The sequence below is a fragment of the Sinohyriopsis cumingii genome, chromosome 18 (genome assembly GCF_028554795.1).
Source record: "Sinohyriopsis cumingii isolate HCF-2022 chromosome 18, ASM2855479v2, whole genome shotgun sequence".
In the NCBI taxonomy this organism is placed as follows: domain Eukaryota; kingdom Metazoa; phylum Mollusca; class Bivalvia; order Unionida; family Unionidae; genus Sinohyriopsis; species Sinohyriopsis cumingii.
In genome coordinates, this window is record NC_142978.1 from 70,561,461 (window position 1) to 70,585,545 (window position 24,085).

General features: G+C 37.1%; 2 protein-coding genes across 3 annotated transcripts in view; one reads left to right on the forward strand and one right to left on the reverse strand.

Annotated features, from left to right (window-relative positions):
- Positions 1-9,072: 9,072 nt before the first annotated feature.
- Positions 9,073-24,085, forward strand: part of LOC149776928 (sodium/potassium-transporting ATPase subunit beta-like) — a 51,280-nt gene continuing 36,267 nt past the window's right edge. The window contains exon 1 of one of the 2 annotated variants that reach the window (XM_089941651.1): positions 9,073-9,562. In XM_089941651.1, coding sequence (XP_089797777.1) covers positions 9,415-9,562 — 148 coding nt within the window. In that variant the 5' untranslated portion in view covers positions 9,073-9,414. Of the gene's footprint in view, positions 9,563-16,052; positions 16,590-24,085 lie in introns of those variants that run through there. The other variant, XM_089941652.1, reaches the window with a different exon arrangement.
- On the reverse strand, positions 21,902-23,251 carry LOC149776929 (uncharacterized). Its single transcript, XM_089941650.1, has one exon. The coding sequence runs from the start codon at positions 23,249-23,251 to the stop codon at positions 22,013-22,015; it is 1,239 nt and encodes a 412-aa protein (XP_089797776.1). The 3' UTR covers positions 21,902-22,012.

The following is a 24,085-nucleotide window of genomic DNA, read 5'->3' on the forward strand; positions in this document are numbered from 1 at the left end:
AATTGGCAGGGCCAAAAGGCAATGATAGCTAGTGAAATTATTTTGGTCATGTGACCGACATTTGCGCAAAATTGCAGAGAGGCATGGCTATAAAGCATCTACAGTATGAAATATCAAATATAAAACAATGAAATTTATTAAAAACACGAGGGTGAAAGTACCTCATGCAAGAATAAAACATTAGATCGGCACTAACAAAAATGAACACAGTGTAATACAAATGGGTATGTAAAGAATCAAATAGACAAGGCAAACAGCAATAACGGGCAGGACTGAAAAGAAAATGAAGTAAATGAATGCGACGTTTTCCCATCTTACCGAAAAATGTCAATCTCACATTGATGAAATCTATCATGTAAAATGGTAGCACATGTGAAAAAGGAGACTTGTCAAGTTTTATGTTACAAAAACACTCTAGTCATGAGAGGGTGACTATGACATATTTAAAGGGAATAACAATTAAAAATGCGAATATGAAAGTTGGATACCAAGAAATCATGAGAGTGAATCAAATACGTGTCACACACTGGCATTGAGAAGTGTCCGTGAGGCAAAAGGGTCATAATGCTTTAGAAAGTACTAAACAAAAATCTCTTCACATCCATTATTGACAATGAAGTCTCTTAACCCGAACGAAGTTGTTTGTCTACGATTTATCGACGACCTGTGCTTAACTGGCTCTAATATATCTTTTACAGCGGTTTCTTCTTATTCTTGCTACCTATCTCTCGTTTAAAATTGAGGAGACTAAGCACTTGCCTATATTGTCAAACTTGTTCAATTGCAAATTTTAGATTCCAGCTCATTGTATTATATTGGAAATTGACGCTGTTGCTTGTATAAATCCATTTCCACACGGATTCAGCAGGCAAAAGGACGTCGTAGGAGACGATCTCTGAATTATAACACGTACATCCTCAAAAAATCCGATTTCTGTTTTTGAGCGTCCGACTTTTGTAACGGTTAATTTGAAGATGTCGCTCCGAAGAGATTGTTATAGGAACACGGGCAAGCATGTATATACGATTCAAGTGTAGTGTACGCAGTGTTGTTTTTACAAGGGTAGAGACCTGCAATTTGCACATAGACCGTACCAACAGGCTTTAATATTGACTCGATTTAACAGTTTTGTCATATTTACGCTTACGATGTAAAACCGTTTTGTTTGATTCTCTCTCAGCAATTTGGGAGGCATATTGCATGACTATGTCGTCTAATTTTACATATTTAGTGTCCTATTTTGTTTACTTCTTATATCTTCCAAGATATGCGTCGAAAGAGAGTCTGGGATGACGTCCAAACATCAGATAGTGTAGCTAGTAGCTATACATTTTATTCTCATTTGCAAAGAATAGCGTCGACCCCTGCATGCTGTTTTGTCGTCCAGTCATCCTTCTGATTATCTTCTATCTAATCAACCATAATACAAAAAGGGATTGTAAAATAAGGTCTTGTTTTTGTCTGTGCTTTTTAGATTTACTGTTGGTTTGGCTTGTGCATAGCCGGTGAGGTGATCAGTAATGATGAGTTCATTTTTGTATCCGACTCGACGTTTATTCCAAGTGGAGATAGTCGATAGGGTTGGCTGCATATGATATACCGTTTTTAAATGGTTTTAGATCTGCACTATTCCTTTAGAGGTATTTCTTCTACAACGAGGACAGCACTGAATAATATTTTTTATTACTTATGGCTGGACAGTGTCATCAAAAGCGAAGCAATTCAGCAGTCCTATCGCGACATTGCTGTCCAGTGTAAAGATTTAACGATTGAAGATAGATGTTTAAATGTTTAGATGACAAATCAAGTTGAAGCCATTATCTAACACAGAAATATAAAATTCCATTTTTCAAGAAAAGTTTTACTCTTTTTCTTCATGACTGGATGTTTTTCGACATTTTCTGGTAGAAAATCTGTTAATCGATATTATGCCTACAAAATATTCGATAACCTGACCAATGTGTTTATCGACGTTTTGGTCTGCATTTGCGTTGGAGTCAAAGTATGTTTCACCAAATTCCAAGCTATGCAGAGTACGGTGGTTCACAGCACCTTTTTACGTAACGAGGGTGAATGCATCCACTAGCATCTACTGTAGAAAGAACTACATTGTGGGAGGAATGGGAGAACTTTGGTCCATCACTGAGTGTCTTCATCGAAACCAGAATAATCAAAATAGCCTTATCCAGTCTAACAAAATCAATTACGTTAGAATCCCCTGGCTAACCTGCCGTATTTCTGGAGATCGCTTCTCTGAGAAAGATAGGCTGATTGTAGTGTCCGCATCATCACCGGTAAGATCCATTCTAATGATGACACCTTCAGTTAGAGGTCTGTAGTGGATCATCGGCACATGGTTTGCTCTGAGCCACAGGACACTTCCACTGGATCATCCGGGAGAGATCAATGCTTCGAGAGTCCGTTTTCTAGCAACAGTAAATAGCCTCCAAGTTGTAGTTCGCCAAAGAAGCCAAACGTCTATGAAACATTACATATAGGTTTGACCCCGTTATCAGTTGGCAATTGTGAATTCTTCTGCTTTGCAACCATAGATTTAATGGTGAAAATTATCCGCAAGTGTCCATTTCAATGCGAGGAATTCGACCTTTAGTGCATGATATTTTATTTCTCATATTCCTCTATGTGCATGATCATGTTTTCCTGTTTAGAACCCCGGTGCAGAATATTTCGTTGAGAAAAGTGATCAAAATAATTATTGATTTTTCTTTATTGTAGGATGGTAGAATTCTGCTCTGGCCATCGGGTGTAACTTTCCTTTCCTACACCAATTCATTTGAATGATACTATTATTCCAGCAGGCCAAAGTCTCTGCTAGGATATGGTATAAATCGCTGCTTTCTCTCTAGCTCTTCCTATCAGACCATCACGACTCTGCGCAGGCTAAACCTGGATGACATGTCATAAAGCCTTATTATCTCATCAAAAGTCATTTGTTCTGCATGACCATATCTGCATTCGTTTTGCTTCTTCGTGCTTGAAGGTTTTTACATTTTCTTCTCGAATTGCTTCACCGTTTACAATTATTTTCCCGAGCATATAAAATTCATCCACCCATTTTATATGCATCCAAATTTTCGTTTATGTTAATTTGAAAGTGGATGCCGTGTTCTACTTTAGCTAATATATTAGTAAGACCGTGCAAATTATGATAATCAGGAAAAAACTACATTCTATTTTGGCTTCTTTAAATTTTTCCTTAATGGAAATTCGCAAGAAAACACCATATTCGTGAGACCTTTTATAGTTACTGAGATATTTTGCTATAGCCTCGTTGTAAAACGCATACGGTTCACTATCACTACTCTTGTTGCACGGTATCAAAACTTTCTTTTAAACTCATTCTTTAAGACTCATTCTTCGATTAATGTGTTTTGTATTTGTTACAGTTGCATTGGCTGTTGTGTCGATGATGATCACCCTCGTGACGCATCCCCGTTTAAACGTTTCTTGTTTGCACTTTTGGCTTCTGCTCTTTATGGTGTAGGAAGTTTATGAAAGAGTTATGTTTATCTTAAATTATGGGAAAGCACAATGATCTGCCAAGATCTAAATTTGAAGATTTCATTTTGTTTTAACCAGAACATAGCAAACAGTACAGCTTCAGTATTAGTGTTTTTGCGGAAGTAATTCCGTCTCGAAACTTTCTTATTTTATCATGCATGATATTTCCTTGATATTTGCATTGTTTTAAGGCATTGTTTGCAGTGTCCTTTGTGTACTCGTAAAACAACATGCGCGTACGTAGTACCAACATGACCTTAATGGTACATACCGTAAACCAATAAAGATTCATATATTTTTTGTCAGCCTGTGTAATATTCCGTACAGATGTAGTTCATGAAGCAGAAGTCTTTGTATAGAAACAAAACGTATATGATGTTATTTTGTTTTAGTGACAGCATCCTTGGCCATGTAGCTGCTAAGCCCATAATAACCATTTTTTTCTTAATTAGGGCGAAATTAATGATTTAAATTTCACTGAATTATGACATCTAAAAATTATATTTAGTCATACTTTGCTTTTGTCAGAAGTGACTTTCACGTTTGAGCTACTGTTCATACAAAGGGTTACTTGTGGGGCTAAGTGGAAGAAACGTGCTGAATTTCGTTAAAATCTTCGATAACTTATGTTTTTATGAGGATATGAAATGTGTGAGCATATGGCTAATTTTTCACCCTGGATGAAAATACAGATATAAATTATAGTTTTAACAGCAGTGACCTTGACTCATATCAATATAGATTTTTGTTGGACCAAACTAAAAATATGCACCAAGATTCATTCGTATCTGTACATTAGAGGTTGAGTTATTATTCTGAAATGAAATGCATAGGCCACCTTCATTTACAGCAGCAGTGGCATTGACCACGAAGCTACTAACATCCCCAATCAATAAGGCACTTTCTGGAGTTAAGGGTATGCAATTACTATCCTTCTGTGGATTTAGTTTTGTAAAAATTAACATATCATCCGAAAATGAAATGTAAATGCAAAATATATTTTTAGAACAAGTGGCCTTAACATTTTAGCCACTGGACCCCTCTCAGGAGATTGTTGCCTGAGCTAAGAGAAGCCAATGCCTTTAATTGCGTTAAAATCTTTTCAACAGAACTGAACCAATCCTCCGGAAATTAAATACTGATGCCAAATCTAATTTTAATAATAGTGGCTTTAATCCTGAAGCTACTAAGGACCCAAATCAATAGAATTATTTATGTGACTAAGGGATACGTATTTATTTAGTTTTTTCACTAATTCCTGTTATCATGAACTTAAGTTATCATCCGAAAATGAAATGTATGGAAACATCTATTTTACCAAGAGTGGCGTTGACTTTGACCTACTTACCCGAAATCAATACGATTACATCAATATTGTTTCTATTAATTGTCGGGCATTTGAGGCTTCAATTAAAAGATCGGATATTTTAGCTATTAAAACAAAACTAATAACCAAAGTATCTACCTCAAGTCACCCACTTTATTCAGTTTCTTTGTATCTAGTTCAAGAGGAGTTGCTTTTCTCCTAAATAATAACTTTCAATTCACCAATCAGGAAAGACAAACAACACTACTATAAAATAATTTTGTATACGAACACAAAACTTTGAATATGCTGAAATCAATATATTCGGTCCAGGCAACGATAATATAGATTTTTACTTAAACTAATAAGAAAACGACTTAACACGTTTCAGTAAGGAGTATGCTATTGTTGGATGTTTTTTGTAAAGATGTTAAACAATTCTACAGCAAACTGAATGCTTGTTAATATGTGCGCAATATATTATTTGGGTAACTTTTGGCCAGAGAGAAATAATGACACAAAAAGATACATCTAGATAAAAGGTAGACTTACCAAGCAATCCAGGCCAGGCTTTTTTCTTATTTTACGAAATCTTTGTACAGTGGTGGGAGAAATTGTCTTAAATATCTTTCTACAGAACTAAATTAGTGTTTTGTACAATTGAGTTTATCTCTTAGACAAAATATAAATACGAAACGCATGGAACGTCAATAAATCATTGTAAAGAGATTCAAACTAAATTCTTAAAGATACAATTCATAGGAAAGGTCTATTCCAGGTGTCTAAGATAGCTTATACGCTATAGATAATAAACATGCTTTTGTTAAAAATTGTACTGCTTGAAATAAATTAATGGTAAAACAATTTCTTACTGAGGATACGACAGGTGTTGAATGAGCCTGTATTGGTTTGTCCCTATTTTGGAACAAGACCTATTTGCGGCATCTCAACATTTTGAAAGAAGAAAGGGAAAAGTACTAACTATTCGACTATGGAGGATTTCCTTGTCTAGCGTATCTTGTAAATTATGAATGGCGGAAATCCGATTTGGTGAATCTCGGAAACACCCAGGTCCAAAATAACCAAGTCTGAAGCCACATTGGAAACATGTGAGTAACAATGAGGAACAAGGAACCGAATATCCTTCAAGTAATAAACGGAAGACTTTGGTGTCAATAGTGGAATAGTAGGAGTCAAAATCACTATTTAGCAATAGATTTATCTACCCTGTTAGGCCTTCGTTTGGCGTCAGGCTGGCTTGGGCTTTCAATACAGGGGTGCTGAAGACTACACTCGGCACATTAGTGATTGTAGGCACATGTATGGTTGTACAAATTCCATAGCGTTTGAAGCCACAGAATAAACTCCTCTTAAAGTATATGGCATGCCCCACCCTTTACGTCTCCAGCCATAGCGTCTACGAAACTAAAACTCTTGAAAGGAATGGCTCTGACCAAAGTGCCTAGGGGTGGCGGATATGGTGGCCAGAAAAAAATTTCATAGTGCAACTGCTCCCAAGGAATGCCCCTGGCTTCCCTATCACGTTGCACTTGTTTGTAGCTAGGAGGAATCAGTTATATATATATATATATATATATATATATATATATATATATATATATATATATATATATATATATATATATACCAGGAGCCCTAGCTGCCACGTGACGCTCAATTTCCCCCTGTTTAATAGACTGTGAGACAAAACTGGGGAATCTTTAGACGTAAATTGCCACAAAAAGCAAGATGGTTGCAGGCTGTCCAACTTTCATTGTTGTCCATTTTGCGGGCTTCAGTGTCCCCAAACATTGAGAATTGACAGTGCGGTTAATGTGGAGTTTAAACTCCTGTCAATCGACTGTCTTGTATTGGCAAGCAAAGTTGCGAAGTCGATATATATTGTGCTGCCATTTTCTCTTTTAACTTGGCATAAAATTGGGATGCGATTGAGCGAATGGAATACAACCTGAAAAGGTGACTGAAATACTGACAGAAAAGGCGGCTTATGAGTTCGCTGAAAAGGTAGCTAATACATTTGCTGAAGCTTTAATGCCTCGACCATTAGCCATTGCCACTAACCATATAACTCCCCAGAAGGTTGTACCTATAACTGAGCCATTACCTATTGTACCTGTAACTGAATCAATGTACCCTACATCTATTAAAAGTATCAAAATACAGCCAGGTTCAATATATATATATATATATATATATATATATATATATATATATATATATATATATATATATATATATATATATATATATATATATATATATTGTGATAACACAAGAAAACAAGCCATATGATGTTAATTGTCGTAATAGTACGAATTGACAAGGGGCCCCGAGTGGCCGAGTGGATCACTGCCATCTCACCTCTGCCTGCGTTGGTTCGAGTCACAGATTCGGCCAATGTGGGTATGTGAGAAAGCTTGCCAGTAGCTTCTCGTGGGTCGGTGGTTCTTTCCGGGATTTTCCCGGGTTCTTCCTCCACCATTAATACTGGCCGCCATGTATAGCCTATCGTGTGCTGGAAAATGCGATAAACCCCCACAACAACAACGAATTTGGGGTTATTCTAAATCCATCAACTTGGCTACGTGTAATGTCACTGATGACTCTAATCCTAATAGCTTAGTCTAGCATCAATCCAAATTAAGTAGGATTTTGATTATTATTAACTATGCGAGTCTCAATGTACAACTGAATACTAATAATTTATCAGCATCAATTTCATCCTTAACTGATTTTGATAAGTATGTTAATGTTTGTTATGAAGCACATTTTTAAATATCTTCTCTCACCGCGATATGTGTGTCCTACCACCAACCCGATATGTGTGTCCTACCACCAACCCGATATGTGAACATAAGGATATGTATAAGCCTCTAAACAGAAACATTTCATTTATTAGTACTGGCATACTTATAAATTAAGTTAACTTTGACATCAAAGATGTTATGTAGCACCTTGATGCAAATATATGTCAAAGAACAAGTTTTATAAATATAAAAAAAGGAAATACCCATTACAAATGTTTTCATATAATATAAAAATGGCAACTACGTGCCATTTGTGGTCTGCGGTCTACGGTCTCGGCGCTACAACATGTGGTCTACAGGACCTGGTAGACTGTGGCCCATCCTAAATGTGATTTGAACGTTTTCTCCGGTGTTACTAATGACAACTATGAGTAGAAAAAGTAAAAAAAACAAACATAATGAACCAATAGACACTACACCAAAAGGAAACCACTACACCACAGGAAACTCATGGCCAATTAGTAATATAAGTGATGTTGAGACAGCTGACTGTACTATTGATAAGTGTCAGGAGCTGTGATAAATTATGTTACTAAAAACAAGGCTTTGCTGCCAGACAATAATACATTATTTCCAACAAAATAATCGTTTAAAGGTATGTACGAAAACCATCAGACAAAATAATGGAAGGAAATAAACATATGTAAGAAAATGAATGGCAGACCTGAACAGAAATAAACGAAATGAATGAACCTAGTAGGATTTACAGCCCGACGACACAATGACAAAATTGAATAATTTGATGAAATCTTTGAAGGTGCTGAATCTGCATTATAAATGAACGAATATATTACACATGTAAGGGACGGAAAAAAGGATAAAATGTCAAATGAAGTGTATTTGTTCATGATAATAAGTAATCCAGTTAAACCAAAGCAATATAATGACAAAACACTACAGGAAGCAAATGTACGAACAATCCTATTAATAATTAGTAGAAGCTTTGACTACTTGAAATTATCATTGGAACACAAAGATGCATTTGTGTGTTTAATTGCTTCAACAGAATGGTATTTACATGACTCCAAACACAATGAGTGAACCGGTCTAATGTACTCGAAAAATTTACACACGACCTATAGTACTATGGACAAGTGACATAAATCATACAGACGCCATAGCAGGAAATACACTGAATACATGAAGGTGACATTAATAGACATGTTGGGCTAAATAGCTTGCAGCTATACGTATATACATAACAAGTGACGAATAGCTGTAGCAATAAATAAGTTATTAGTAAGTAGATACTATAACTATATTACTGGCAAACACACACACACACACACACACACACACATATATATATATATATATATATATATATATATATATATATATATATATATATATATATATATATATATATATATATATATATATCACAATTACATAGATATGGTATTTACAATATGTTAGTATAGAAATCGTCATGAGTGAAAATAGTTCGTTGCACAAAACAATGAAGAGATTTGTTAAAATCTGGATGCATAACATTTTCTGAAGCCAATTTCTGATGTTATACTACTGTGAAGTCACCCAATAGGCGGTCTCAAATCGGAGTCTTAAAGTACACCTGGTATCATCTTGGGCGCCCGCACCTATAAACATATAAAACGTAATAGCTGACACTGCACGTTTGGTCCCTCTCCGAAAAAAAAAAACCTGCAGGCGCCCTTGGTTACCGGCGAATCGACTTATTTAATGATATATAGGTTGTACATATTGTCAAACCGGAACGTTCTATAGTACAGTGAAATGGCTTCCACAGTCAGAAGCACGACAATCGACACAGTTGTTTTAGGACATCAAAAATTCACTTTGAGGAGTCGGTTTCAAGACTTTTCAAATTTTCTGTTCGATCCAGAAGAAACCACGATCCTTGGAAGAACTGCTCGGAGCTGGGGTTAGTATGAACTTTATTATTTTATGCGCCATTAACTAAGCTTATAGCTAACCGCCGCGCTTCGTATTTAGAAGCACATAGAAGACTTTTGCGTTACAGGGACTCTCAGCCTGTGTTATAAAGTTACAGGTTCGACCCCCAATTAATTTTCGGATATTCTTCAATTTTTATATGGTCCTGGGCAGGGATGACAGTCAAGATCAAATCTCAGCTACACGTGTCTTCTATGGAGACAATAGTGAGATTGCAAGTACACAAACTGTTTCCATATGGATACGTGCTGTGAAATGGCACCATTAGTTTTCATTCCATATTTTTCTAATCGGCTTCACTTCGAGGCCTTTCATTTATTGATAGTTTTGAATTAATAATAAACAAACAGACACATCCGAAAGATTCCGTGTTTAAGCATGCTTTAATCCGAGTGCAGGAAACTAGAAAACCGTGCGAAGACTAGAAAGAACAACAGCGTTTCACTATAATAGTCATTAATCCATTTATAACACACCGTAATCAGTGTCATTTAAGGAGCTTAAAACTGTTCCACCAATATTTATGTAAAATGCTATCTTATGCATACCACAGTAAGATTAAAGTTTTACACGTTTTGGAGACGAGATCGATTTAAGAACGATAACTCTCACCGTCTTTACGCTCATGCACAGTAACTCAAGACATCTTATTTGCGTGAAATAAAAAATGAAAATGGGGATTATTCAATTAAAGTTTGCACACTCAATCGATCAGTCCGGTTTAGTAAGTTACAAAATTAATTTAGTCACAAAATTAATATTTAAGTTATGCACCATAATTTTAAAAATATGTTTATAATTCTCATTTTGCCACCCTCCCATCCCACTTGAAATAGCAATACTACAACTCTTTTACGCTTTATTTTTCCATTGATCAACGGAAATGTACATTTATTTATTAATCAGTTATATGTCTACAGTGAATTGAGCTTAAGAAAATATTCTTGATAAAAATATTGACAGATGTTCAAGATACAGTAGTCTTACTCGTGTAAATTTAAGTGCAATTGTTAAAGCCATTTTTAAATTTTAGGTAAATCAGGCCATGCAAATATATATGTTTACTATTGCACTTGTTTTAAAATTAGGATAGGAACATTGTTTTTTATATACAAAACAAACCATGTGATTTTCTTATCCCTGGGGGGAAAAAGTGCTCAGGTCGGCAAAGAGAAACAGAGACGTTCGGCCTACCGGAAACGCATATTTATGTTGGCCTAATGACCATAATTTTACATTTCTTCATTGACAGTAATTAAATAAAGGAACCAATTCCATTAACACTGTCAATTCAGATTGAACATATATAAAATCAATATAAATTTAACATTCAGCTTTTTAATATGCTTCTAAGTCACATCTTCTGTAATCCTCCAGTATATTGCAAGCATTTTCAGATACAACCTTTCACTTGGTGGGTGGGGTGGATAATGCCACTAGACTAATTAATTTCCTTGGTATGTTGCATCAGTGAAGCCATAAAAAGTCTTTACAGCATATCCCTACCTGCATAAAATCAATTTATTTTCTCAGTAATGAGAATGGAATTTTTTTTTTGTCATAATTATCCAACACTCGAGTCAAAAGAACAGTGTTCACGAAATGAACTTTGAAATTTGCCCATTGCTCACATAACTTCTTTGTGTGAGCCTAACGTTTGCTCTGTGCCAGTGTTCAAACAATCACGTTGCACAACATATGCAAAAGTATCACGAGAATTCGATTACATTTTAATTAAGTATGATCTCCACTCAGGACATGCTTATTTTACTGGATGAGTAAATGGTAGCAAACAGTGTCGTAGTCCAACTCAACAACGACTGATTCAAAGCATATAATGCAGGAAATGTGACTATTTATTATAGATATAATAAATCAAATACCTTTGTACCTGTTTTCATTATTAGTCACTAGTGTCATGAGCTTTATGTACTATGATTTTAATTCCTCATGCTAAATTAACCAATACCCCCTAGATTATTTTCTTTATAGTATAGTCTTCAATTTTTCCTTCTTGTACGCTACCTTGGAAAAAATGCAGCAATGATTTCGATGAAAATTTCATCTTCTCATTTTATGCTTTCTATCTATCGAACTTGTTTTTGGTGCCCCATTTAATCAAAATCAGTACGACATTTCACTTGATGAATTAAATATATCATCTTCTTCTTCTCTGGCAATTAACGCACTGTATTCATTAAGCCTGGGATGTGCCAGATTTATTCTAATACGAGCCTTAATTGTCTTTTATATCATGTGCAAGCAGATCTGGGTCAGAGCAGTTTCTTAGGAGTAGTAAGTAGAACCAAAAAAATGGACGCTGATCTGCAGGCGCATTATGCTACGGCGGATCAGAACCTTTGATGTTTTGTAGTTTGAATTGACTTAAAAGCAAGTACATACGGTAACAATGACGTGCGCCATTGTCACATCAGGCAAATTTCCACACGGCTATGTCTAGTCATTACATGTGCACAAATATGCCTAAAGAGATTCACTGTCAAGGAAATTCTAGTCAAGGGCATGATGAGTTTAAAACGCCCACATATGAGATCAGATTTGTCTGGTTATTCTTAGGGAAAGTGAAATAATAACATTTGGTTGACAAAATGTTATGTTCGTCATTAAAAAAGGCATGTTATTGGTAAATGCATATAACGGCCATTGCCAATATGAAATAAAGAAAACCCATTTATATTATGTATATACATACATAAATACACACACACACATTCATATATATTCATAGTTCATTGGAAGTTGCAGAGTGTAAGCGTACCCACGGTCCACAATGTAGAAACCTTACACAAAGTCCCCTCTTCTTGCAAGAGGTTTGTGGGTTGGCGGATTGTACCTTCGTTCAAGGTGTCCGCTTAACTTGGTTCTCGTTATCTAGAGGTTGACCACCCTCGATGTTAATGCCCGGTTCGAGTAATATATATATATATATATATATATATATATATATATATATATATATATATATATATATATATATATATATATATATATATATATATATAACTGGTGAAACCTTTAGGTGGAATAGATAGAGATCTGAGCAGTGACATAGAACAGACCAACACGACCCCGTACATGTAAACAACAATTTAATCAATTACATAAAACAACTGTGAGAGTTCATTACATCAGGAATACACTCAGCTTCTAGAAATAAAACTTTCACCGAATTGCAACAAAAAAAAAAAACAAACAACAAATATATTTAAATAAATTAGCCGATCTGTTTTACTGATAGATTTAGTTCTTCATATGATCGAGTGAACAATCGAAGTCAATGCCTTGTACAATTACATAACCTGCTTCTCCGTTCATTCCACTTCCACTGTAGCCGTTCCTTCGACTTCCGTCAGTTTTGCCTCTTTCGGTCCTCAACTATGTGCGTAGCACGTAGATTCACAGATACGCCAGAGGATACGTCTCAGAATACGTCTCAGAATTAATACGTCACAGGACACGTCTCAGAGATAATACGTCGCAGGAGCTATTTTCTCCCTTTAAAAAAATATAAATAGAGACAACCCAAATTTCCTGTTGTTTATGATACAAGGGCTTGCACTATCCCCTCTCGTTATCAGATCTTACTATCGGTGCTAAACAGATGCTAAGGCTATCGGTCGGTTCCACGTGTCCTATAACGACCCTAGTTAGTTTAATGGCTAATTCCTCACGTATTAACATCACGCATTAACACCACACGAGGTATAACGGTTCCGAGCTAGCCTCAGTTTATACAAGTGAATAAATGAAATACATTACATGAACCTATTACGTCATGTTCGGCGAATACACACTCAACCTTAATCATACGTGAAATCTTAATTCGGTGAATTCACACGGATTCTCGTAACTCATATTAACTAATGTAATGCATGAAATTCTTAGAACCTAATTGTTATGCAAACAAGACGGCAAATTCAAACAATTCTTCAAACTTATCTAACGATTAATGTACGACTTTCTATGCATAAACTCAACACAGTTATACTTTATAAAGCAAATTGATATACGAATGTAGCAAATAGATTCGTGCAAATATAAGTGAATAAATACAGCAAACCATTATATATGGTATCAACAAATTACATGGAATTGTCACAAATACCTTTGAGCTTTCAGCGTTCCTCGCATCTACCGCCAAATTTGTTCGTCGGTTTTCCTCGACAACAGTCCTCGTGGACCACAGTTTTACGAGAGAATTTCTCCCAAATTACTCTTGTAGTCTTCTTACGCTTGTTTTCTTTGCAGAAAAGCTTAGACTGATTAAAATGTTCGATGTGGCGATATTAAAACTAGGATATTTAGTGTGGGGAAACACGCCCATTATTTAGCGTAACCAATCAGAATCAAATATATCTGCCGCCTTTTTCCAGAGGCGCCAAAGTCGTGGTCAACTTGACCTTGTAGTTTGAGTAACAGTGTTCTGCGATCGTTCAATTCTGACATTTACACTATGGAATCGAAGTTAGCTTTTGTCTCCACCAGTCTTCTGTTGGCTAAATACACGAATGCTTAATTAAGAATGAAATTCTCCCCTCGAAAAGACATTACCGATCATGGCAGTATGGCGCCTGTCCCAATAAATCTAATTAATTGTTCTCTGGTCTCAGACTAATGTGTTCTTCATAGATCGCCAGAAATTTGCCCCTTCACACAGAGCATGACATTAAACATTTTTTAAATTGTAAACATGTCCATACAATTCAGCACAGTGATTAGAAATTATCATAGTAATGTTTTTTCCTTAGCTCAGTTATTCATTTCGCAGGTGATCAATCTGATTAAAGTTTAATTGTACTTGTGATAAGTTACGTTGAACAGCAGATTTCCAGCTCTTAAACTTCACCTTTTACGGATGTACGAGGGTCTAAATAAATTGAATGATTGCCATTTACAGGTTTGTTGTTGTTGTTGTTGTTGGGCTTAACGCCATTTTCAGCACAAGATAGGCTATACATGGTATAACTGGTGGAGGAAGAATCCTGGAAACCCTGGGAAGAACCACCTACCCACGAGAAGCTACTGGCAACCTTTCTCACGTACCCACGTTAGCCACATGGGTTCGATACAAAGAAAATTTGGAGTATCCGTCCATGAATCAAGGGATTGGGGTTTCAACCTGTAACAATATAACAAATTTGTTACAGGTTAGAACCCCAATCCATTGATTCATGGACGGATACTACAAATTTTCTTTGTAACGAACCCCTGCGTGTTAGCCGAGCCTGATACTCGAACCCACGCAGACAGAGGTGAGATGGTAGTGATCCGGAACTGTGAGCGCTTTAGACCACTCGTATGTTAAATCAAATTCTAAAAATAACACCCATCACTGATACAATGTGTTGAATACATACTTTACCTGAACAACTTTGACAATAAAAAATTCTCTATATTTCACTTACTAATTGTTACTTTGTGTCACAAAATATCGCAAATGCGAGCTATCCAATAGCCGTACAGAATATGAAACGATGGTCTTATTATCACTAACAGACCCTAAATGCATGAATATGTATGAAGCGTTTTGCAGCTTTTATTCAGTAAAAAATGGCAGTTAAATGCATATATATTAAAAATAGTTGAATGAACTTTTGGTTTATTATAATAACTCTATTGCTCAAGATGGCTGGGGATATTAGTTTTATATGCCAACCATAAGGTGGAGTGTGTGTGTGTGTGTGTGTGTGTGTGTGTGTGTGTGTGTGATATGGATTTTTAACTTAGCTTTTCAGTCATTTCACTACGATGTCTGCAGTGTGTCAGTTTATAGTGATGTCTAGCACTGGAATATCATGTTGCAGACATGTAGCATCATGTCCCAGCCAGTCTCATTATTTTGACAAAAGGCCGACCAGTCCTAACACTAACCTCTTAATGCTGAGCGCCAAGCGAGGCAGCTGTTAGTTCCATTTTATAAGTCTTTGGTATGACTCGGCCGGAGGTCTAACCCGCGCCCACCCACATCCGATGTGAACGCTCTAACCACTAGGCAACCGGAGCGGTCATAACATGGAGTGTATTATGGTATGTTTACCATCCATCAGCCTGGTACTAATTAGGTTTACACGCTGTTACTTTGTTTCTCCAACATCTACCATTACCAAGCCTTTTGTATGTCTTCCACATGGGATAAGAAAACAAAACTGGCACTCAAGAGGTCAAAAGTCAAGGTTATTGTGACTGTAAGAAAAAAAGTCCTATCTGCCTAATAGCTTGAGCTCGCCAACATCCGTGGTCCTCACACTTTGTGGATAGCTTGAACCTAATGCAAACCCTATTTATTTTTGGAGAACAACATATCTAAGGTCAAGTTCACTAACTTACAGATTAAGTGGTTTGTACACAATAGCATTTGTTCTACACGACATACCTGAATCATTCTTTATAGGTGACATGAATTTATGGTTAAAAAAAGGCAATTAATTATGGAGTCAAAAGCTGAAACATCAAGGTCAATGACTGAAGGAAGGAAAATGTTTTCTGCACAATAACATTAGTTCTACGTCACAGACCGTGCCCAAATTTTGCGATGGACTTACGATTACGGTGAGGAAAAAACCTATTAATTAACTTTTTTGACTGAGAGAACAGAAATAATTCTGCCTAAATGTCAGTTGTCTACTTAGAGGATTATCAGACAGAGGAGGCAAATAATGTGTCATTCACAGAACTTGTTTATCTATTTAGTGAAAGACTACCGTGTGGTGTGTTAAAAATTCAGTTCAAAAAGTGAAAAGACATTAAGTTTGTTAATGAATTTGAGAAACACAATTTTGACTGGACGTGACTTTAAAAAAGTGCAACAGGGGAATGGGTGCGGAACATTTTCGAAAAGTTGGACAATGAATTCCTATCTTAAGCCAAGATGCAAAGATTGATGCCGTACAGTGTGTTCGAGTCACCTCCATTGACGAGTAAAGAATCCCTTTCACACCTTTCGAAGATAGCTAACAAAACAGTCGTTTCAAAAGGTATAAATATAATAAGCTAGCTTTTTGTGAAAATAAGAATCTGGTTAAGATGTTCTAGTGAAAAAAGTCATCAGCTTCTGGTGCTATTTCAATACTATGTTATGGACTGGTGGAAAAGAACTTGGGAAGGTTCTGGGAAAAACCACAGATGCACAAGAAGCTACAGACAGCACCCTGGAATGTTATGGAAAACAAGATGTACAAATAAAATATTTCTAGTGAAGATGCACTGAAATCTTAGTAAAAAGTGAGATATGAGCAATGTGAATTGTTGATCAAGGAATATATTGAAAGGGAAAATAGTTAGCCGAGCCAAGGATCAGAGCTTAAAACTTTTCCAAGAGTTTTAGCACAAGAATGACAAAATATGAGAAGTAAAGGTTTAAACAGAAGTTATAGAGCAACAGACTGAGCACCAGATGGAAAAGAAGAGGTTAAAACGTGCTGCGCATTGTGTTAAAAGACGAAAGCAAGTACAGGTCGTACAGAAAATATTTCCATGTAGTGTTCAACACGTGAAAATTCATGAGAGAAAAAAAAAACACGAGCTGAACACTAACTTTCTTTTTCAGGTCTGTAACATGCAAAAAAATCATTATATACAGTATAAACTACAGAAATTAATTATGTGACTATTCCACACTTGAACTTAAGAAGCAGCTTACAACATTTGTATTGGTTAATGTGTCAGAGGAAACTCAGAAATGTTACTTCAGCTAGTTTTAATGTGTCCTCAATACAATCAAATCAATACAAAGTATAATAGGTCTGTGTATGAAGACAAATAACTTACAATTGTTACAAGAACAAAAGAAAATGGATCAGACGGTACAAACTTATTAAACGTTGCATATCATTTCTCATTTTGCATGGTTGTTAAATGGCATGTGATTCAATGAATAAACCTTTCAAAGAGATGAACAAGCTTGCGGGTAAAAATAAAAGGCTACAAATTGACTCCTTTCAGTTGAGATTCGTTCGAGATCCAGATTTTGTCACCACCTGATTTAGTACTTAAATCTGGACAGGTTTTTAACCGGGGTCCAATTCATACCCTAGAACCTTACTCATTCCAGCATAAAATGCCTCCGATTCTGGCTAATAAACACGCAACATTAGAGAGTTAACTTTCAGGACTAGTGATTCCTGTAGGATACTGCTTCTCATATTAACGACAGAGAAAGGCAAACCATTTGGGCATAGAATTTAACATAAATTTCGTTTTAGTAAGAAGAACATATAATTTAAGAATTGTTTTTCCTGCTGAATCGACCCCAGTCTTTCGCGAGTGTATGGGTGAAAAATAAATGTATTGGTCACTTGCCTCCAGGCTGCTGCAATTATGAAAATTACTAATCCGCCAGGAGTTTTACTAGCCTTGAGCATGAGGACTGCTGCTAATTCAAACCCTGCCATTTGTGATGAAGTGTGTGTGAGATGATAACAACATTAAGGAGGAAAGTAAGAATTTGAGCATAATGAATAACACTGAAAACGATTTGTTGATGCAGGCCACATAAGTGACAATTGTATTGAAAATAATAATATATTCATATGATCTAACATGCATAAGGTTATTTACAAAATTACTTTAACATAGTATGTGATAAACTACATAGTTGAAATTCAGACCTGAATGTAAATTTGTAACCATCAAACCAAAAAACAATCCATTTGGGAGCTGAGACCGCCATAATGTACATGTAACCGAAAGAACCATGCTATTATATATATATATATATATATATATATATATATATATATATATATATATATATATATATATATATATATATATATATATATAAAATTGTTCTCGTATGTATACACATAAAAAAGGATACAAAGACATGACACTTAAATGTGTGTAGTATCAGTGTGAACGCTATCATCATACAATGTTACTGCTGAGAAATTCATATGACGCTAAAACAAGTTATGTTGAAATGATATAACCTGTCTAAAATTATTGTACCAAATTTAACTAGCACCTAGGAAGCTATACCCCAAGGCGGATGGTGGGGTGGTGGTGGAAAATGGAAAATTTATGATCTCTAAATATACTACCCGCATCTCCAAGAATTCTTTGCAAGTGACGCTAAGGATGCTGACTCATATATTCATACTCCTTAACTATCTTCCATTGGCTGAACGAGTCATGTGACCTCATTGCTGGGTTCGGCTGGCCCCCCAATGGTCAATATTGCTTTGTTTCAATTGCATAACAAGGCCCATTCACCTCTCATCGCAAATATCCTTGCACTAGCGCAAATAGTTTTGTGATGAAGTGTGTTTGAGATGATAACAACATTAAGGAGGAAAGTAAGAATTTGAGTATAATGAATAACACTGAAAACGATTTGTTGATGCAGACCAATCCATTTGGGAATTGAGACCGCCATAACACAGGAACCATGCAAGTCACCCACTTTGCATGGGGCCTGTGCAGCCCCAAAATGGACTGTGGCCCGCATCAACCGTGCCTTTCTCAGTCTGCTTCCCGACATTTGTGACTCCCACATGAGAATGATAGAAGTGCCAACTGTGAAGATTGCACCTAGTGAACGACTATCAATGCTGTTATATTCACGTTTAAGTTATATTGTTCTTGACTTCAGCCGAGGTTCCATCGTGTGTACTTTTCCTGTCATATTTATCAGCAGTGAACCCACTTGCTATTCTGATGTGATTATACAGTGTGTTCAGGTCTGTGAATGCACTAGACCTGAAATGGAAAGAAATGTTTGCGCGAGTATTTATGTGACATGAAAATAATATGATATAACCTATCTATATATAATGTAGGGATTAGTGGTGCACCTGATATTTACCCAGGTTATGATTATGATGGAAAATGTACTTGAAGGTGGATTTTAAACAAAATGTAACTGAGAACACCCGATACCTCTTTGTGTGCAAACTTAACTGAAACCCCAAAAGAAATTAGAGGTTGGAGTGACGTTCAGAACATTTAATATATCGTTTGAAAGCATCTGATTTCCATCGCCCTAATTGACGAATCTGACTATCGGACAAGCTCTGCTCAGCAGCAGTTGTTGCTGCTCCGATTCTAAAGCTATGACTCTTGAAGCATTTTGGATCAAATCTGCAGAACTGCAGGGCAAGTTTTAGCTGTGCATTGAATTCTGCCCGAGTTATAGGTGTGTTTGAAAGATACATAAATATTGGGCCTGGACCAGTACCTCGCTTTTGGATGTATCGCTGGAGATTTGAGACCGGACACACTGCAGTATTATTATTTTTTTTTTAATTTTTAAAGTGAACTTCTGACCCTGACTGTGTTTGAAGGTGTTAAATATCAGAGTGATGTAATGGTGATCAAGAGCCAACTGATCAATGTGCAACAGATTAGGGTTATGGAGGCTATGGGTCTGCACTGTGATCTCCCCAATTCTCAGGAAGGCATGGAATGCCAAGGAAAACATAGCTCGAAATAGGAGCTGTTTGTACCAAGAAGTTATAGTGCAAGTTGTAGCGTGGATAAGTTTTTCTAACATACACTTATCAATTGGCAATCTCACATCACAAGAAACTTTATTTCTGTGGCATGCTTGCAGCAGTTTCTGTATTAGAAAAGAGTTTGTAGGGTCTGCATAATTATTGATTTTGTGTACAAACCCAATGGCAGATACATATGAGGATATTGTTGCTGAAGCATAGTGCTTGTTAACCAGATAAGAGATGAAAAGTGCCAAATTAGCTTGAGAGACTGGGATTGAGGTTTCCAAGGTATATTCTGCAGTGAAAGCTCGATATAAGTTCCAGCTGCGTCGGTAGGCTGCTTTTGACATTCGTGTCAATGTACTATCCAGTAGCGTATCAAGTGTGTTTGTTAGCGAATCAAGTTGGGAAGTGCCGGTATTGACACTGGTTCTGGGTCCGCATGTGGAGCCAAGGTCCGGAATCTGTGCACCTGCAATCGAGAAAGAACATCAGCCAGAACATTTTTCTTTCCCGGGATGTGACAGGCTTGAAATAGTATGTTGTATCTGAGGCATGCAAGGACCAGGTCTCTAACAAGGTACATAATGGAAGGGTTCTTTGAGGTTTGCTTATTTACAATATCAACCAATGCCTTGTTGTCAGTGTGAAAGTAAATGCAATTGTTTGCAAGTTGAGGGACCCAAATTTTGATGGCTAGAACAATTGGATATAGCTCAAGGACTGTGATATCTAGCGCTCGCCATTATTTATTCCACGTGCCATAGAACCATTTGCTGCCTAGTACACCGCCATAGCCAACTGTGCTTGATGCATCAGTGTGCAAATGAATGGCATCAGAGTCCAGCCAGCGATCAGGGAGGAATAAAGATTTACCATTAAATTCTCTTAGGAATGTGTACCACAGCTGCAGATCAGCCCGAACATCCCTCGTAATGCGTATGAAGTGATGTGGTTTTGACACACCCACTGTCAGATCAATCAACCTTCTCAAGAAAGCTCTGCCTGGCAGGACAACTGCACATGCGAAATTGAGTGTACCAATTATGGATTGGAGATTATGAAGCGTCATTTTTGTTTTTTGTAGGCAGAGTGTTATCAGACTGTAGCAGTTCTGGAGTTTATCTATGGGAAGTCTTACCTCCATCTTGATTGTATCTAGTTCATAACCCATAAAGGTCAATGTTGTACTGGGAAGAAATGTTTTTTCCTCAGACATGGAACCCCAATATCTGCACAAAGAATTAAGAATTGGTCTAATTTCTCCTTACAGGTGTGATAGTTTGATTCCAACAGAAGAATGTTATCTAAAACATGTACCATGTGACCAATGCCCAATTTGTGTCCTGCCACCCATTGTAATGCAGTGCTTAAATATTCAAAGATTTTACAACTGGAGCTACAGCCCATGGGAAGGCACTTGTCATAATAATATAGGCCATTCCAAGAGAAGCCAAATATATGATACTGAGTCGGGCAGAGTGGAACAATTCTGAAGGCACTAGCTATGTCAGTTTTTGCCATAACACAACCTCTACCAAGTTTTTTTAATGATTGCAATAGTATGTTCCACAGTTTGATATTGAACAACACTTTTTTCCGGGGATATACCATCATTTATAGAAGACCCTTGAGGATGTGATAAATGGTGAATCATGCGAAAAGTACCAGGTGTTTTCTTTGGAACCAAGCCAAGTGGTGATATCTGAAATAGCGAGAAAGGGTGGCTCTTGAAAGGCCCTGCAAACCTGCCAGCCTCAAGTTCTTTGTCTATTTTGTCTTGCACGATCTGTGGATTTTGTATGGTTGATTTTAGATTATGTGACTGAATTGGGGACAGACAACCCTCGTGCGCCACTTTAAATCCAAATGTAAACCCATGTATCAAAATTTGTATCATGTCAGTGTTGTACCCTTTCAACCAATGTTGTAACCTTTCAGCTTTAACAGGAGTAGGAAGCTTACTGTTTTCGCAGGTCCCCTTTTCCTTGCTGGCTGTGTTGTAGGGAGCTTGATGTAGGTCCTTGGGACTGAGTAGGTTTGTAGCCACCCCGAAAGGGCTGCATGCTGTCAGTTCTAGCTTGTTTTGGGGCATATTTTGGCAACAATTTGAATGGGTGTTGAATGGGCAGTTTGCATTTGCTGAAGGGATGGGCTTCCAAGCAATTGAAACAATTATGCTGGTATTTACAAGCTAGCCCTGCCAAACACTGCAGCCCCCTATGGTAGTTAAAGCAGGCCCCTTTTGGGGGATTTGATTTTGAGACTGAGGATGGTAATGTGGCAGTGCTGGTGGCCGTCCTGTCACCAATGCTGTCCAGAACAGATCGCATGTAAAGTTCAAGGTGGGTGGAACCCCACTTTGCCTCTCCCCTCTCTATCATGCGCCGAAACTGCTCATCGTAGTATCTCCAATGAGCCCTGCGCTCTGACAACTTCATGGCCATTTCCATGTGGTGAGATAGCACTGTGCTCAACCTGGGGGATTTCATGCATATTATTGTAGCAAATCTGTTCCATGCTGTCAACCACTGATTGATCGAGAGTGGGGACTTCCTGGCCATGGGGACTAGGTTAAATTCAGATGTGTTTGAAGTGATATTGCACTGTAATCTATATGTATTGTCCATGGATGTCGAACGGAGAGTTTGAAAATCTATGTATGTCCCAGCCCAAATCTGCTGCTTAATTTTATCAGTTACAGAGGCAGTTATATCAATTGATGTGCTTACAAAGTTGGACTGACTGTGTGTATCTAATATAGTAATAGGTGCTAACAAATCACTCAGAGTACCTATACCAGTATGAGAGACTCCAGTTAAGGCTGAGGTAGTCTGTGCAATGCTTCCCCCGACGGACGTTTCAACATTTCTTTCTGTTTGGGTTCTTGAGGAGGCAGATGGCCCTTGCTCTGTTTCCTGCGACAACATGGCAGGTTGTTGTGGACTAGTGGTACCATGCAGCATCTCCAAGATGTGGTCCAGCTTTCTGTCCACTTGAGCAGTGATCACAGGTGTAATCTGCTGTACCACCTGCTGTGCTATCCGGTCAACGGTAGCTTGGTCTACTGTATCTGCATGTGTTGCTCCCGCTCCATGCTGCTGTTTTTGCCGATCAACTGCTCTAATCCGTGAACCAGATGACTGAACCCTCTTTACAGCCCGTTCAACCCCTGCTGATGCTTTGCTCTTGGGTGGCATGATCTGTTTAAGTTAGAAAAATTAATGTATTAAACATAATAGTAAATAGTAAGAAAGAAGTAATATGGACTACCTCGTATGGTCCTATGCACAAGGCATGTTATTATTTAATGAAATGTGCACAAACATATTGTCATTGGCAAACCAATGCATGTAAGGTTACTTGATATGGACTGCTGCTAATTCAAACCCTGCCATTTTTAGCACTACAGGAGGGATGCATCAGTCTTATAAGACACGAACGCTGTTGTTTATGGCATACCTCAGGAGGATATTGTGCCCCTTCAGTTTCCATGGAAGTCTGGAACCTTGTTTGATTGCACATGTGAAAACCTGCCAGTTGGTTCCCGTGGATCGGTAGTTCTTACTAGGACTGCCAACGTTTGCTTGTGTACTCAGGTACCCATCCGTTGAAAATAACGTTGATAATAAAACCAGCCATCTGGTTTCTGTTAAATTCATGTCTGAAAATCATGTTTCCAAGTTCCGATCGACGATGACATCTGGCAATGTCAGGAACGAGCGAGACACAGAATCAATTTATTTTGGTGAATATTGTGGGTTAAGAATAAAACTTCCCATTTTTGTAGCCCGGTACAGGAAGGTATTAAATAATTAAAATTAATTTACCACTCCTTGTCCGCCGTACAAATTAACAATGTAAAACCAGAATATAATTATTTCAAGAATAAAAGTTGGTATTACTAGAACAATCACTATATTTCACCAAATTTTTACAAGACATTTTACTTCATATTCAAATTCTCCTATCCCTCATTCATGCACACCCATTATCATACCCTAAGGAGGTGGTCATAATGCAAGATCTGGTCA

Excerpts from the sequence above, each read along its gene's own strand:
- LOC149776929 (XM_089941650.1), bottom strand. The coding sequence starts at position 23,251 with ATGCCACCCAAGAGCAAAGCATCAGCAGGGGTTGAACGGGCTGTAAAG.